The 17,564-nt window shown below is 34.3% G+C and overlaps 1 protein-coding gene across 4 annotated transcripts in view; it reads left to right on the top strand.

The window, feature by feature from the left end:
* Positions 1–17,564, top strand: part of GRIA2 (glutamate ionotropic receptor AMPA type subunit 2) — a 147,783-nt gene that overhangs the window by 97,512 nt on the left and 32,707 nt on the right. For all 4 annotated transcript variants that reach the window (XR_007725580.1, XM_050789860.1, XM_050789859.1 and 1 more), the window contains 2 exons: positions 546–599; positions 7,831–7,992. Coding sequence is in view for 3 of the 4 variants with exons in the window: in XM_050789860.1 (XP_050645817.1) it covers positions 546–599; positions 7,831–7,992 (216 nt within the window). In the remaining variant the exon portion in view is untranslated. The remainder of the gene's footprint in view (positions 1–545; positions 600–7,830; positions 7,993–17,564) is intronic.

Below are 17,564 nucleotides of genomic sequence, written 5' to 3'. Positions count from 1 at the left end.
CTTAGGATAGGAATGTTACTTTATATATCCATGTAAGAATTCTTTTATATGCTTTCTAATATTCTTTTGAAATGTATGTAGTACTATAAACTCTATGTATATTTATTTGAATATAGACATATGAATATAAAATCTCAGATGTTAAACAATTTGAGCTGTTTAATGTTTTATTATAAACACAAAAACATAGCCTTTGTAGAAACAGAATTATGACTTGTCATGGACTAAACATACTTTGGTTTTACACTTCTTAACATCCTGTGGTTTTATTGTTTATTATTGACAAAAATGAAGTAATAATTTTTGTTTAGTTAGTGACTTTTGGAAAGATAATCGTTTAATAAGCATTAGTATGTATTATTACTTTTTATGAGAGAAATATCTAATTTTGATAATTATATTTTATCAAAAATGACTTATTTTGGCACATCAAAAAACCTAGCAGATAAAATTCCACTTTTTTTCCTGAATCAGATCATAATACCATTAATTTTGTATTTGCATTATTTGTATTAATTAAATAATTATTTATTTGTGCTTGTTAGGTTATTACCATTGGAAAACATGTTAAAGGGTACCACTACATCATTGCAAATCTGGTAGGTGAATTAATTGGTATATATTATTTTACTAGATATGCTTATTCATTAAAAATTTAATTTCGAATGACCAGCATTTATCAGTGGTGTTTTAAAAAATATAGTTTGATTGTAATTAGCCAGGCATGGTGGTGGGCACCTGTAATCCCAGCTACTTGGGAGGCTGAGGCAGGAAATTTGCTTGAACCCAGAAGGTGGAGAGGTTGCAGTGAGCTGAGATCCCGCCATTGTACTCCAGCCTAGTGACAAGAGAGAAACCCCATCTCAAAAAATAATAACAATAAATATAGTTTGATTGTATTTGATAGATTAGATATATTTCTGCAATTACGTTTTAGAATTTCTTCCGACTTTGCATCTTCTAATCAATTTCTTATTATTATAAATGATATAAGAATTTATAGAACAGTATTTGACAAGCTTCGTAAATTGTCTTAGATGATCTATTTTAAGAAAGGGAAATTTTTCAAAAATATTTAAAGTTTAATTGTCCACATATTCCCTTGTCTCTGTTTTTTACTGTCTCTGTTTTTTATAAACTCTGCCTTCTGCACATTCCTTTAGTTTTTAGCATATATAATATCTGAGATAAATGTAAATTTGTGAGAATATGTCTTACTACAAAATTAAACCTGAAAAATCAAGAATATTGAAATATTATGCATTATTTATTATTTCCTACTTACTGTGTGAACAACAAAATGAAAATTAAATTTCTATAGCCAATCATCTTTTCATTAAGATTTCTGTCAAAATAAGGACCACTTAATCATGGCTTCTTGGGTTTGTGTTTTCTCCGGGCCGTGGTCACTTATATTGGCTCAGAATAAACCTTTTACAATAAAAAATGAAGGTAGTATACTGAAGCAACAGAGTAATTAATTGTATTTCCCTCTTTTAAGTATCATCAGAGTCAATTTAGAATTATCAGTAGACATTTCTCTTTTCAAAATAATTTAAGCCTTTACTGCTACAAAAGTTAATGTTATTTAAATAAGTAAGATGCTCTGTGATTCAGGACTACACTCCCCCTACACCCTGTCTCACCCAAGAACAAGAAAAAAAGGTGAGAGAAAGAGGGAGAAAGGCAGAGAGCTTATTCTAAATAGCATAATAGGACTTTGAAAAGCTTTTGACATATACAAATGTAGATTTATTTCATGATTCCTAGTGTATCAGGTTGTTACATCAGCAGACATTAGTTCTAGTGGTGACAGAAGGAGATAAAACAAAACAATGCAATATTTACTGCCTTCCAACTGATAAATGTTTTCACTAGAAGTTGAAGGAGTTCAGAATATTAAATCTCAAAACTGCATGCCATTGGGTTGCTCAAGACAAAATTTCTGTTTGGCAATGAAATGGGTAACTACTATAAAAATTCTCTGGGACTTTCCATTAGAGTGTATTAAGGAGATGCTTAAGGAGCATTATTAAGAAGATATTAAGGAGTGTATTAAGGACTCCCTAAAGAGAAGCAAGAATTAAACTAGATGAAGCTCCGCATTCAGTCTCTGTAGAACCACATTATGTGCAGGAAACAGCCTGGACAGTCAGTCCCCTGTGTGAATTGTGCCATTTGATGAACAACACAGAGCCACATTGAAAACTGTGATATTTAAAAATGTACAGATGGAGAAGATTATATTGGAACATTGAGAAATAATGGCAGAAGGTGGCTCATCAATTTGAGAGCTGATATCTGATGCTATGAAAATGAAAATGAGTGTTTGAATGACCAAAGTAAAAAAAAAAAAAAAATACAAAAAGCAAGTTCATGTTGTTGTCATGCTTCTAGAGAGAAATCTACCTAATATTTTATCTGAATTCAAGTTCTGTTTTTTTTTTTTTTCTCAATGCTTGGTTTCTTTGCCATATGGAACTTCTAGTGAATCAATAAGTTCTAAAGGCTGTATAGTATTGCAATTTCTGAGAATTTGGAGGACACTTGGAAATTTTACTGACATTCCAAATTAAAGAATGTCACCCAAAGTTGAAGGGCTTTCATCTTCCAAACTCTTGAGACTTTCCTTTTCTTCGCCCTGTTCATGTTGTAATGAGTTCTATAATAGGTGGTTATAGAAGATTTTTTTTTAAATCTGCAGATAATATTATTGATTAATTTCCTCAGGAATTGCTGAATGCTTGATTGGACTCCTAAAACACAGTCTGTGATTAAGTCCTTTACAACAGCATTGAGAAGGGTAACTTGTAAATAAGGTGATGAAGAAGTGGTCATTAGGAAATCCAGTTCTCATTCCTCCAACCTACTACCCATATAGATTTAATTCTTTAAAAAGCCATGATCCCATACTGCTGATGACTTTACATGTCTGCCTGCTGAAAATTTTAAATTTTCACAGGTTATTAATGAATACTTATCTTCTATTTTAAATCTCTTCAAATATAGCTCCAGGAGTAGTAGTATCCAATTTAACTTGATGAGTTGTTGCCATCTCTTTTGTTAACCTTTGGCCTCTCTGTTGTGATTTATTCATTTTTCCTTCTTCCTCTATTTTGCTTCTCATATATTGAAGTTTCAGAAAAGAAAGAAGAAAACTTAGGGAAATGCAGATTCTCACTGAAGCCAGCTTGAAACCTTATTTAAAGTTTCAGCTTATATGTCATTGTAGTAAAATGACAGTAAAAGAATAAAAATTGTGGAAAACCTTAAAGAAAGAGAAAATAGGAAAGGAAGCATTAACAGATGCAAAAAGTCAACAAAATTTTTCAGAACACAGAGCAGATGAAAGATGAATTACTGGCATAGCAAAGAGAAGGAAGATGAAACAGTAAGTTCCTGTCAGAGTGGGATATAGGTGAGAACAAGCCTGTTCATTCTGCAGAACTCCTGTGACATTCAGTCTTAGAAGAGCCAGAAACCACAGAAAGCAAGATTGAGGTGTGGAGCTTAAAGCAGGAAGCTCTTACAGGTCTCTCTGGAAGCAGAGCCTGACATCACTATTCATGTACACATTCTCAAGTAAGTGCTTTCAGGAGTAACCTGTAAGAGAGTGAGGGAAACAAGAGAGAGAAGGAAAAAAAGCACACCAGTTAGAATGGTGATCATTAAAAAGTCAGGAAACAACAGGTACTGGAGACGATGTGGAGAAATAGGAACACTTTTACACTGTTGATGAGACTGTAAACTAGTTCAACCATCATGGAAGACTTTGTGGCGATTCCTCAAGGATCTAGAACTAGAAATACCATTTGACCCAGCAATCCCATTACTGGGTATATACCCAAAGGATTGTAAATCATTCTGCTATAAAGACACATGCACACATATGTTTATAGCAGCACTGTTAACAATAGCAAAGACTTGGAACCAACCCAAATGTCCATCAATGATAGACTGGATTAAGAAACTGTGGCACTATACACCATGGAATAATATGCAGCCATAAAAAAGGATGAGTTCATGTCCTTTGTAGGGACATGGATGAAGCTGGAAACCATCATTCTCAGCAAACTATCGCAAGGACAGAAAACCAAACACTGCATGTTCTCACTCATAGGTGGGAACTGAACAATGAGAACACTTGGACACAGGGTGGAGAACACCACACACTGGGGCCTGTCATGGGGTGAGGGGAGGGGAGAGGGGTAGCATTAGGAGATATACCTAATGTAAATGACGAGTTAATGGATGCAGCACATCAACATGGCACATGTATACATATATAACAAACCTGCATGTTGTGCACATATACCCTAGAACTTAAAGTATAAAAAAAATAAAAAGACACAGGGGAAAAAAAAAAAAAAGAATGTGGTTTGAAGTGAGAGCTGGGTTTAGTCTGATTCCCTCTGGGCACTTTGTTGCATAAATTGCACTGCACTCATTCAGCTTGAGGCAAAGGGTGTTTGTACCTAGATCCCGGTTTTTGCTGTTGAGCAAGGGCCATGAGGGATGCAGCATTGGTTGTCCCAGGGCAATTCTCATGGAAAGGTTATGGATGGTAGCCATTGGCCAAAGCAGGGGAAGTGCCTAGGGGATGGGCAAATCAACTACGCCTGTAAAGTGCATCCTACATCCTAGGACACCTGGGTGGTTCACTAAGACCACCTGGTATAAGGGACTTGATTCAAAGGCCATAGGGAATAATTGGATGCCCCAAGGATTCTTTTCACACAACCCAAACAACCAGGTAACTACAAGTCCTGGTGCCTAAGCACCTACTTCCTCTCTTGATAATACTTCTTACTAGAGAAGGTGAATTAGAGAAATTTTTTTTTTTTTTTTTTTTTTTTTTTTGAGACAGAGTCTTGCTCTGTCACCTGGGCTGGAGTGCAGTGGCCAGATCTCAGCTCACTGAAAGCTCCACCTCCCGGGTTTACACCATTCTCCTGCCTCAGTCTCCCGAGTAGCTGGGACTACAGGCATCCGCCACCTCGCCCGGCTAGTTTTTTGTATTTTTTAGTAGAGACGGGGTTTCACCATGTTAGCCAGGATGGTCTTGATCTCCTGACCTCGTGATCTGCCCGCCTCGGCCTCCCAAAGTGCTGGGATTATGAGTAACTAAGTGAATGTCTCTGTGAAAGTCTAACCTCATCATCCCCCATCCTTCATCCTGCCCCTAAAACTTAGCCAAGCATATGCACTCGTGTGGGAGACTAGAAGATTCTGAAGAAACTGAATGGCCCAGAGAAAAGAACTTCAGTATGGACAAACAACACTGCTATCCACCCCACCTCACCCTCACCATCTACCTTACAGTGAAGCATACTCGTTAACGTGCCTTGTCCATGCACATAGAAATTCCAAGAAACATTTTGGTGTCTTGCTCTTAAATAGCCCAGCATAACTTGGCATTTGAGAAAAGTCCTTACCATGAAGTATGCAATGCAAACAAACAGGTCTGTGGAAGGAAACATGAGAAAATTTTTAAAATTGTAACTAATATCTGCCTAGAAGTAGGGAAAATATTTTATCCAAAAAAGAGAGAAGAGGATGCTATAAGAAGAAAAAGAAATGGAGAATAAGAGCTCCAGAAAGTTAACTTCTTTTGTTTCCTAGAATAACAGGTTAAATGAGTTGGAAGATAAATTTGAGAAAATCTTCCAGAATATGTAACATAATGACAACACAAATATAAAATAGAAAAAATAAATGTATAAGGGACCTTGACATTTTATTTAACAGTTATAATATCTTAATAATTGATATTCTAGAAAAAGAGAAGAGTGAAACTAGGGGAAGGAAAATGTTAAAGAAACATTTGGAAAAATATCCAGTACTGAATCACATAAATCTGCTTATTGAATATACACAGTAATAAAAGACAAAGACCTACAGTGACAATATCATAATGGAATTTCAGAGATAAAGAGAAGATTTAAAAGTTTCTAGCAAGTGGCTAGAGGTGGATAAGAGTGAGAAGTAGATGACATACCAAAAAATTAGAAATAACTTGTTTTTCATTAGAAACATTGGATAGTGATAGTCAATGGGACAATGCCTTCAGATTATAAGTTTTTTTTTTTTACCATAAAATTCTATACCAAGCCAAACTACTAACCATGAATCAGGATAAAACAAAATTATGTTTCAGACATGCAATGTCTCAATAAATTTATCTCCAAAGTATTTCAGTAAACTATCAGAGGACTCCAGTAGAGGTAATCAATAAATCAAGAAAGAGAAATATGACCAAGGAAATGGGATTTAAATCAGAAAAGTGGTGAAGAAACATGCTAAAGTAACAGCTGTAGAGTAGGTGAAGAGAAGAGCCAATTTGGATTCCAAAATTAAGAAGGGGGTCTCCTAGAAATTAAAATTTCAAGAAAAAGTTGAAACAGATTACCTGATATGTTTTAATATTTCATTTTTTAAAAAAGCTTTACTCATAGGCATGAAATGTTTTCATGGAAGCACTGGGAAAAATAAGGATAGGCATATAGAAATCTCTAGTAGTGAAAAAATGGGACAGGATTATAAACATGGGCTGAGATCATGTTCAAGAAAGAAAATGCAATCCTGGTACACTATTTGGCTTTGCTATGAATAACATTTAGAGTTATAAATATGTAAACACTAAGTACTGATTAAAATGGGTGAGAAGATAAATGGTTTTGTCATGTACACAAACTACGTACTCGTGGGGTACACAAAAACTCAATAAAAATTTCTAAAATTGATAAATTAGAAAGACTAATAAAAATGTGTCATGCAGAAGAGGTAAATATGTGAAAAGCAAATATATTAAAATTGAATGTTTTGAAGCAACTCAACTGGAACATACATAGGGTAAAACAAAGAATATATGATTTTTGTTATATTCCTTTTTGCACTATTTGCATTATCTTGATAAACAGAAACAAAATTCCGAGCCAATAAAAAGTAATTACCTTCTCCTCCAGCTAAATAATATAATAATATGCATGTTTTAATGTCAATAACAAAGAAAACATTCTCCTACATTTTTGAGTGTGGTAATTCAAAATTAATTTAGGATACTTTTAACTTTTGTGTACAATAATATAGAAAAAGTATTTGTAAAATGTGAAAACATTTGTAATTGTGGCATATGGAAATTAACTTCATCTTTGAGAGAGATATACTATCAAGTTGATAAAATTCATGTCAGCACAATATTTGAAATCAATGTAAATATAACATAATAGTTTTAGTAATGACTGAATTCATTGCAATAATACAAGAGAAATTTTTTTTTCCAAAATTTAATGTATTCTATAAAATTAGCTTCCAGCTTAATGTGAAATTGTTTAATTCTTCTCAAATAATGACTGGACATTTAGTAACTCGTTTTGAAGATGTTCCTATCACATGAGTGAAGAAACAATTCAAACAGGAGTAATTTGCTCACAAGGTTGTGGTTCTTCAAGAACTACTTCAATGTTGTTAAGTGTCTGTAACCACATGGTGGTTCTCCGTTGTAGATCCAGTAAGTAAAACCCAGTCCTGGTCAATGGAAGATTTCTCAATAAAGTGGAGAACTTTTACGTAGGCTCAACCATGAGTGTTTCATGAGATGATCCATTAGCAAACGTGTATTGATTAGGGAACCACTATGATGCTAATGTGGTGTTAGGTGCTGATGACGAACACTGGCTGGTAAATACATGGGACATTTTCTACAGGCTTGTTATATCTCATATGTTCTTTGACATATCTGAAACCACAATGTATAGAGTTATTTGGTAAATGTTAAGTAGCATTTATTTCTCAAATAAAAAGCGTGACATCAATGTGTTCTATGTTTAGGGATTTACTGATGGAGACCTATTAAAAATCCAGTTTGGAGGTGCGAATGTCTCTGGGTTTCAGATAGTGGACTATGACGATTCCTTGGTGTCTAAATTTATAGAAAGATGGTCAACACTGGAAGAAAAAGAATACCCTGGAGCACACACAACGACAATTAAGGTTTGCTTTGGTTTCTGCTTTTTTTCTTTTGCTTTCCTATGTGAGGAGAGAGAAGGGCCTTGGCAAATAAGGAAGAAGGAGAAAATAATAAAGGGAGTACAGAGCACATTTCAAAATATGGCAAACACATTGACTGCTAAATATATTTTTCACATTTGTATGGTTTAAGTAAAGCTATTAGAGCTGTACTGTTTTACTCTTGTGTTTTCTACTTCCTTACACCTATGATAATTTATAATAAATAAAGTCATTCATTTATTAATCCATTTGGCATTTTTATTGAGGGGATTCTGAGCCAGACACTTTTTTGGTAGATAAAAAGACAGGGAAAATGTCCCTGCTCACAGCTGAATGGAAGAAAGACAAAAGCATTGACAGAAGAATACCATGAAGGAAGAGCTCAGCAAACTCTTAGCGACATGGAGGAGGCAGGGAATTTTTAAGCTGAGACCTGAAGAATAAGTGCCAATTTTACCCTGGCTGCTGTTTAGAATATTATGTTTGCAAATAAAGAACAATAGGTGTCAGTTTGCTCCTTATCTTCAAAAAGCCAACTTGCAGACAGTTCTTAGTTCAGTCAATAAACATATGGCCACAAAAAGGAGAGAAAGAATGTGTGTGTGTGTGTGTGTGTGTGTGTGTGTGTGTGTGTGTGTGCATAAAATAACTGCTGATGAGTAGCCTGGTCTCTTGAACACTTTAAAAGAAGATAAAAATCTCAACTTGCGTTAAGAATTAAAACATAACTGTAATGCTTTATGCAATCAAATGAAAGATTCTTGAATGACAAATATTATTTATTCCTCAGCTATAAGAGTTACACAGACTGATCTTTGTTCTCCATGGGTTTGGACACAATGAGGTCTTGTTTATTTGATGCATTTTATTGGGTGCACACATGCATGCATGAATTTACTCCTAAATAGTCAATATTTCTGCTGTTGACAGGAAGGTATTTTTCCTTCAGTTGGTAACCTTATTGAGAGCAGAGTTAAGATTAAAACCTGACTAAGGGTAGTTTAAAGAGTGAGTGGGTTGAAAGTTAAGCTGATGATCACATTCTTTATGAAAATTAAGAGCAAAAGTTGAAAAATTGTATAGTAATTTTGTTTGTGAATTATAAAGCAATTGTATATGAACCAGGCAGGACAGTGTTATTTCAGTTTCTCCCACAGTTGTACCTGAGTATGCATCACAGAGATGTTGTTTGATGATAGATGCATGTCTGTCTATGAGATTGGTCCTAGAAAAGGATGAGAAATTTTGAAGTTCTTTACTTTGGGGTTTATAAATGGATCTTTTAATCTTTAAGTCAATTTTGTAAAAGCATTCCATAGGATTTTAAAGAATAACACCAAGTTGGTTTTTTTTAAAAAAAACGAGGTGACTTCCTGTTTGGTGACTTTAGTTGAGATTCAGTGTTTGTACTGTTTATATCATGGAGGTACTTTTCATGTAACGGGCTTCTGAGCAGATAGATGGACACCCAGAGCCTTAGTTGATGTCAGCGTATGTATCCATCTGTGCCTAGAAGAGGTCTAACTGCCGATCCCATTCTGTGTAATTGCAGGCTTCCATCCATTCAGAGATGGTGCCATGTAAATTCTCTGATGGAGTAGATGTTATCCTCAAATGGAGCCAGCATGCTCCTTTTGAATACTCTGTTGGTCATTGTGTTGCCCGCCACTGCTGCCTGTTGGGAGAAGGATGAAAGCAAAATGAAATTATGTCTTTCTCCTAGAAGTCATATCATGATTCAAGTTCATGTGTCTTGCATTAAAATGCAAGATGTATTTGCAGTATGAGAGATGTTTGGCAATGCATTCTGTTAAAAATTTTGCCAAAACCTAGTGCCAGATTTCACTGAGTTGAGAACCTACATTGTGACCTTCCTTGCTCCCTTCCTGCTGTAAGCATTTCCCCTTCAAAGCGCCTCCCTTTCGATGGCTTCTGCCCATTTTCAGAGACATCATTATGCTCCTTCATTGTGAGGTGTTTCAAAGAACCTAGACTAATGTGTTTTAAAATTTAGGCTGTGAATTACTACTTGACCCTGAGTCCAGGATTCTCATCTACACAATGCAGTAATGATCATTAATTCCCAGGTTGCTGTGAGGATTAAATAACACTTGCAAAGGGCTAGCACAGCTTTGGAAACATAGGTGCCTATAAGGGCTAATTTGTTTTCCCAGCCATTTTCTAAAATGAGAGAATGTCAGCCAATTTCAAAGGTGTACTCCAACTTTAACATTTTGTAATCCCCCTAACTCCACCCAGAGGCATATTTTATGAGATCCCTGAAGCTTGATAAAAATTACTGGAAATCTGTGGGAAGAATGTGTTTGGGGAGGGAGTTTATCCTAACACAGAAATGTATTGCTTATGTACTAAAGTCCAAAAACTAAATATAAAGAAATGAAAAACGTGTGAATCCTGTCTTTGAGAATTCAGTCTAAAGAAGGAGACAAACATATCAATCAGCAAATATAATAGACTGATAAAATATGCCAATTTCTTGGCCATGATTTTGACAATGATTAGAAGGAAGGTCAAGGAAGGCTTTTGTGGGAGGGATGTCTGTGCAAGGCTTTGCACATGGTTGAGAAGGAAGAAAAATAAGGGAAGTTGCTTGGGGAAGTTCTAAATGTACAGAGACTCGAAGTAATGCAACAGCGTGACAGATCCAGGGAACTTCACATGTGTTGCTACTGCAAAAATGTAAATATTTGGGACCAGTGAGTGGGGGCGTGTTATGGAAGTTGCAAGAGGTAAGGTCCTTCAATTGTCAACAGATGTGGAAGGTAGTAAGGACAAGACAATGCTTTCATAATTATTTTTGCTTCCAGACAGAAGAAAGGAAGAAAAACTATATAAGAGATTATATAGCATCTTCTAAATATAAATAAGGAACATAGTCTCAATGTATTATTTGCTTACAGAAAGGGAGCAAAATATTTCTAATGAGATTATTTACAATGAGGTTATGTCCTTTGATGTTGCCTTTTGGATGATTGATTGAATCGGGTACATTGCCTGATAAATTCATATCACATTTTACTACTCAACAATAAAAACTTGTGCTATTGGTATAAAAATCTATAAAAATACAGTTCAATATGTCAAATTATTTCATAGTTAGGGTTTAGGAATTATAGAAATTATATCAACTTGTGGGAGTAATAAATAAATGACTGTTCAACGTTTTCATCTTCCCCTAAAGTTAAATCAGCTTCCAAAGTTTTCAAATTAAAATAAATTTTATTCAGCAGGTAAAATCTTAAATAAGGTTTAATATTTAACATATTTTAATAACCACCAAGTATAAATTACAATGTTTAAATTTCCTCATTCTTACATAGTATACAAAAAATAACTTAAGTCGTGGCACTGAAATTTTAGGTCTGACACTAATTTGCTATTTGGGGCAACATTCATTCATTCATTTATTAATTCATTTATTTACTCGACACATATTTATTGTCTACTCCACAGCAGGCACTGTTCTAGGTGTCAGAGAAAAGACAAAGTTCTGGTCCTTAAGGAGATTACAGTCTTCAGACTAGAAACCAACAATTACTTTGTAGCATTGATAGAAGTTGTCATATTGCTATCTTAAACCTATATATTCAAAACTAAACTTTAGATTTTCCTCACTACTTCCTCCTCAGCCTCTGGAGACTATTCCTTCAACAGTCTTTCTTATCCCAGTTGATGGCAACTACATCTTTCAGTTATTGCTTAGACTAAAATCTTGGTCTTTACCCTTCTCTTTCTCTTGTAACATACATTCTATGTATCAGAAAACCCCATTAGCACTGCCTCACTTCTTACCACCTTCTCTGCAACCAACTAAATCCAGCTACCTTCATAAGGTTATTGCAACAGTCTCTAAAATTGATCTCCCTCCGTTCAGCCCTGCCCCTGTTACCTTCCATCTCTGTGATCCTTTTAAAGTATATATAGATTATATTGTCGTTCTCTTCCAAATGCTCTAATGTCTCTCCATTTCACTTGGAGTAAAAAGCCAAAGTCATCCTGTTGTCTTATGAGGCCCTGTCACCCAGTCCCATGGAACCACATCTCTGTGCAGTGGCTCACTCTGTTTCAGCTACATTGGCCTCCTTGCTGTTCCTCAACCAACCCAAGCACCTTCCTACTTCAGGGCCTTTGAGCTGGCTATTTTTTTTTCTGGACTGTTGTCCTCTTAAATATTTGCATGGCCAAGTCTCCTGCACTCCTTAAATCTCTTTCAAATCCTGTCTTCTCATGCAAGGCAATAGTAGGCTATGTATTTAAAACTGCAATCTTGCCACCATCAGAGTTTGTGTATCACCCTTTCCCTGATCCAGCTTTCCCAATTCTTACCTTTTAGTTTACTGTTCTTTTTTTTTTTAACATTTAAACTCTTTTTATGATGGACATTTCAAACACACATAAAGGTAGAAAAGTGTAATAATCTCCATATACCCACCATCCAACTTGCCAACGTTTTGCCACTCTCGTGTTCAGTTTTAAAAGAAGCTTACTAGTTTACTGTTCTTATCATTTATGTATTCATTGCATTGATAATTATCTCCTCCTATTTGAAAGTAAGTGCCATTTAAAAAAATTCATCGAGGTATCCCAGACTCCTAGAATAAATCCTCACACCTGGTAACCATCTAATAGAGACTTCATGAATCAACAAATAGAGAAAAGCAAAGGTACTCTGGTATCACCTATGAGAAGCTCCTAATCCTAATTCTGGAGGTAAGAAAAGGCTTCTTAGAGGAAGCAATATGGAATTGGAGACCTGAAGAAGTAGGAGTTAGGAGAAAGCATAAGGAACAATTGACTCCAGATAAAGGAACTAGGATATATAACGTCTCCAGTGCAAGGAAAATATAAATATTCCCATAAGGCTAGAGGTTGAACAGAAATGATTTGAAGAAATGCTGAGAAATCATACTTTAGAACTGTACAAGATCCAGAAGAGGTTTTATGCCTTGTTGACATATTAAGGATTTTCTTGTCTAATTTGAAGAGCAACAGGGAACTACGAGAGGAGAGTGCTGATCATGGCTTTGATGCACGAAGATTACTATGACTGCCCTGATGACAAGAGATTGCAGGGAGCCCTGGTGGAGGCAGGGAAGCTTTTGGAAGATATCACAAATAATCAGACAAGAAACAATGGTTGTCTGAATTGTGGTTGTGGCATGGGGATGGAGGGAAATAGATGGATTTGTTACATCTGCCATTTCTCTTAGTTTCTTCATAAATGAAATAATTGTAAAATCTGAATCATTCATAGGTAATATACTGATATAAATTCAGTCAAGAGATATTTGTAGGTTACAAATAAGCCTCTCAAAGGAAATATCTCATTTGTATCTTAGTAGCCTTAAATCTCACACAGTTGTTTGCAAAGAGTAAGCACACGAGAGATATTTGTAGGGATGAAGAGTAATGAATTGGAAAATATTGAATAATTAAAGGAAAAAATATGACATTATTATTGTGATGAAATATTATTTAGATTTCTGCCATAGATTTCTGCATGTGTTCTCTTGTTGAGCCCTGGCAGAAAAGCAATGAGTTCCTTTAGTTGATAAAATGTAAAGTTAATGTAGTTATCTGACCTGACCCATCACAACACCAGGATTTACATGGGAACATTAAAACAGGCATTTTATCTTCCTTAAAAGTATTTTTTAAAGAGAAAGAATATAAAGATATTTCCCACTGTCTCAAAAATAATTTATGGGTATTTCTATTTTTAGACTGATTTTTATTATTTTTAATGTCTCCAACATCCTGTGAAGTATGACTAGCCGTTCTACCTTGTCACATAATAACCTTTGTTCAACTTTTGTGTCTTCAGTCTCCTACTAGTGTTAAGGAATTCAACAATAATCTGTGGCTGGCATTTGTGTGGCACTTTAAATAATGGCTTTTTCACAAGAATCTCATTTTATTCAGGAAACAACTTCACACGCAGACTCAAACTTTCTTAATTGCTTTCCTAAGAGAGTTATTAGGTCTGCCTGAAAATAGTATAATCTTTTTCAGTTCAGTAATTAGTGTCGTGCATTAAATAGCACCCTAGTGGCCTAATAGAATTAATTCTGCTTCTTGAGTGTTTTAACTGTCCAAACCACAGCTGGCAGACTGGCATTCACTCTGCCTAATATTACAGCATTTTACCAACACAACCTGGAAGTTTGAAATTTGACATATTAATTCCTTGTATTTTATAGTTTAAAAAGTATGTAAATGACTGAAATAAATGTATAAATTTGATATTGATAAGATTGTTTATTTTGCAAACATGAATTTTAAAAATATGTATATCACAACTTAAAAAAATGTATTATTAATATTTATAATTATAATTCAGGGCACCTGGGCTCACATCTCATTTTCGTATTTCTTTATCTGTAAAGGGAACAAGTGTAGGTAAACTTTTAGGTTTCCTGCAACTCTCTCATACCATGATTATGTGAAGTGCTAACTTAAGCCCTCAGTGAAACATACGTTAACATTTCAAATTTTTGCTGAATCTCTGACATCTCCAGTGGTGCCGCTATCTCTCAGAGATTGTAGTGACTTGCAGGTAGGCAGACCTCTTTGATCTCCAGGTGCCAAAATTGAATCCTAAATTACTCCGGACATATATATTTTGTTTTTCATAGATCATAAAAAATGAAGAACTTTCACCTTTTTATAAGATTTCTAGGAAGTAGAGAGTCAGGGAGAGGGATTTTTTCAACCAGCAAAATAAAAGATCTGCTCCTAAGAAAGTCTTTACCTATGACTGAATCAAAACCAGACAATGCCTTGATTTCAGCATCTTTTTTCTGTCTTGGTGAATCTGATTAGCTTTATCTGAAAATTTGAATTGTTAACTAATCTAAAGTTTCTGAATATAAAAATCTTAATCTCTAAGTAAGATTTTCAGTAAAGATTAACAGCCAATTTGGGTAATTTAGGCAAAAATATGTTGTTTTTAATTTATTCCTTTTACATGAAGACTCTTTCTTCACAGTAGATTAAAATTATTTTATTATTCATGAAGAATAATAAAATATGTTAATTTAGGTTTCTTGCCAATGCAGCTCTCTTTTCACTCTTGGAAAATGTGATAGAGCTTGTATGCTTACTAAGGTTTTTATGAAGATTTTTATGCCTTTATGCAGTGAAGTTTCAAAGGGCACATATTCAATATGCTTTACAGTATATTAAAGATGACCTTATCACAGGCAGCTCTTTTCCATAGGGTAGACTGTAGTTGAATTTGAAGTTAAGTGAATCATTTTAAGTTTATAATATATTTCTTCATACTGTTCATTTGTCTTATGGCCCTAATTGATTTGGTCACTGTTGGTTATCTTAAAAAAAAACTTGCTTAAAATTTTTCTTATAGGTTTACTTATTTTTCCTAGAAATCATAATTTTTGACCCTGTTTTAAATTATTTTATAAAAGGATGAAACTGAGAATTAATATTGCATATGATTCTCCAGAGGAATATCATTCAATGTATAATAATTTTTTAACTAAGTAATTGAGGCTATTTTAGAAATGAGTATATAAAATGTACCAGGCCATAAAACTTTTAACATCCAAAAATATGTTACATAAAACACTATTCTTATGTAAAATAATTGATGTTAAAGAAATTTCAAAATTGGTAATCAATTTGGGAAATACTGATTAAACAGTTAAACTGTTATTGCAGGATTTCTGAGGGTCTATAATATGTCAATGTGAAAATCATTTTCTGTACTTATTAGATCACAGAACCCTTTTGTGTGGAGTGGGATAGGGTTTTCAAAACATTGTAAAAACAGTTTTTTTATCAAGATAGATAGTAACAAAAGAAGAAAAGAATGCAAACCTACTGGTCAATAACTTACATATGTAACATATTTTACAACTCATCAAGCTTCTCATTTACTATACATCTACTTATTTGATACAGTATTTTCCAAATAAAGTAACTAACCATCCCAGTGTACCCGGGATTGAAAAGATTCCTGGGACTCAAGACTTTTCCTTGCAATATTGTGACAGTCGAGGAAAACCAGGGCAATTGGTCATCATAATTACCTCGGAATCACAGAGATCTGGATTCAAATCCACTTTTGCCACACATTTTTTGTGAAGCTGGGTAAAATGAAAGTTTATAACTTGGAATATTCAGCTATGGAATTGGAATAAAAACAGTTGTGGCATAGGGTTTTTTAGATCTACTGGGAAACTGTCTATCTCCGGCTTGTCACGAAGAGAACGAGGTAAACATGAATATTTTTCCCTACCTTCCTTTTCAACACTCTTATAACACAGACAGAAGAAGCATTGCTCTCTTTATTTTACTAAACAACCTAGACAATAATACTTTAGTTCACTTGCCAAAGGCGACAGAAGAGGAAATAGTAAAATCTGGGCTTGAGCCCTGTCTTCTGATGCTAAATGCACTGCTTTCTAAACTATAGTCAACTAATTCAAGTGGTAAAGAAAACTTCTGACAGTGGTCATTCATAGGAAATGTCATAACACTTTAATAGTACTTAAATTTTAGTATTTTTCTTTGAATATATATTTTTAAATTTTATTATGGTATGGATACTATGTTTAGAAAAAGGTGCCGTCATTGCGATAACCCATGAAAATTTGTGCTGTAGCCTACTTTTCCTCATTTGTGTTCATTAAATTTGAGATATACACAGAACTTCTTTTCATTCCCCCCTTTTTTGGTGTTAGAACACTGTTTTCTCGTATCAGAGATTACAGTAATGTATTATTGATTGGTTTGGCTGATGACTCTTGGACATAACAAACATGTCTAAAATGCATATTTTATTTTATTTTTGTAAACTAAGTCTCAATAAATACACATTTAAAGCAAAGTAAAAAGCACATTTGGAAAATGGACCGTAAAAAATGATTTCCCAGATTTATTCTTAATGTGTGGCTATGATGTGATTGTGATATAGCACTGCAAAGCAAAATGGTCCCCCACTGAAATATGAATTTGCAACTCAGCTGAGGGATTTCACAGAACATAAACATAGGGGCAGAAATGAAGCATTTGCTTTCAAAGAAGGAGATAGTTACATTGTCATCACGATCCTTTCAAATTAATTTACATCTAGTTTAATGAATGGTAGAATAAAACTGAAATATTTAACTATCCAATCAAAAATGTGAACATATTTGTTTAGAAAAATAAATGAGCCATACATGCAGAACATAAGCAGAAAGGAACTCTGGATACAGAAGCTGTTGATTTTCTCTCAGCCCAATATTGTGTTTCTATGATTGTGACTTTTAATTTAAAATGGTAATAGGCTCAAGACTTGATTAGTTTTGAGCATTTGAAAAAGGTTGAAAGGATTTTTACTCTTAATGTGTGCTTACTCTGAATCATATTCATAATATGCTACATGGATCTAAATGCTTTCAATTCATTCAAGCTAATCATATTTTTTAAATGTAGTTAACCAACATCTGTAGACCTCAAACACATTTAGTAGACGGCTTTATAGCTTTCCCCTAGTAATGTGAGCGAGCTAAGTAAAAAATGTTGGC

The sequence above is a fragment of the Macaca thibetana genome, chromosome 5 (genome assembly GCF_024542745.1).
Source record: "Macaca thibetana thibetana isolate TM-01 chromosome 5, ASM2454274v1, whole genome shotgun sequence".
Classification (NCBI taxonomy): Eukaryota; Metazoa; Chordata; class Mammalia; order Primates; family Cercopithecidae; genus Macaca; species Macaca thibetana.
Note: the sequence above shows the minus strand (reverse complement) of the source record. Positions and strands in the feature narration are given on the sequence as shown.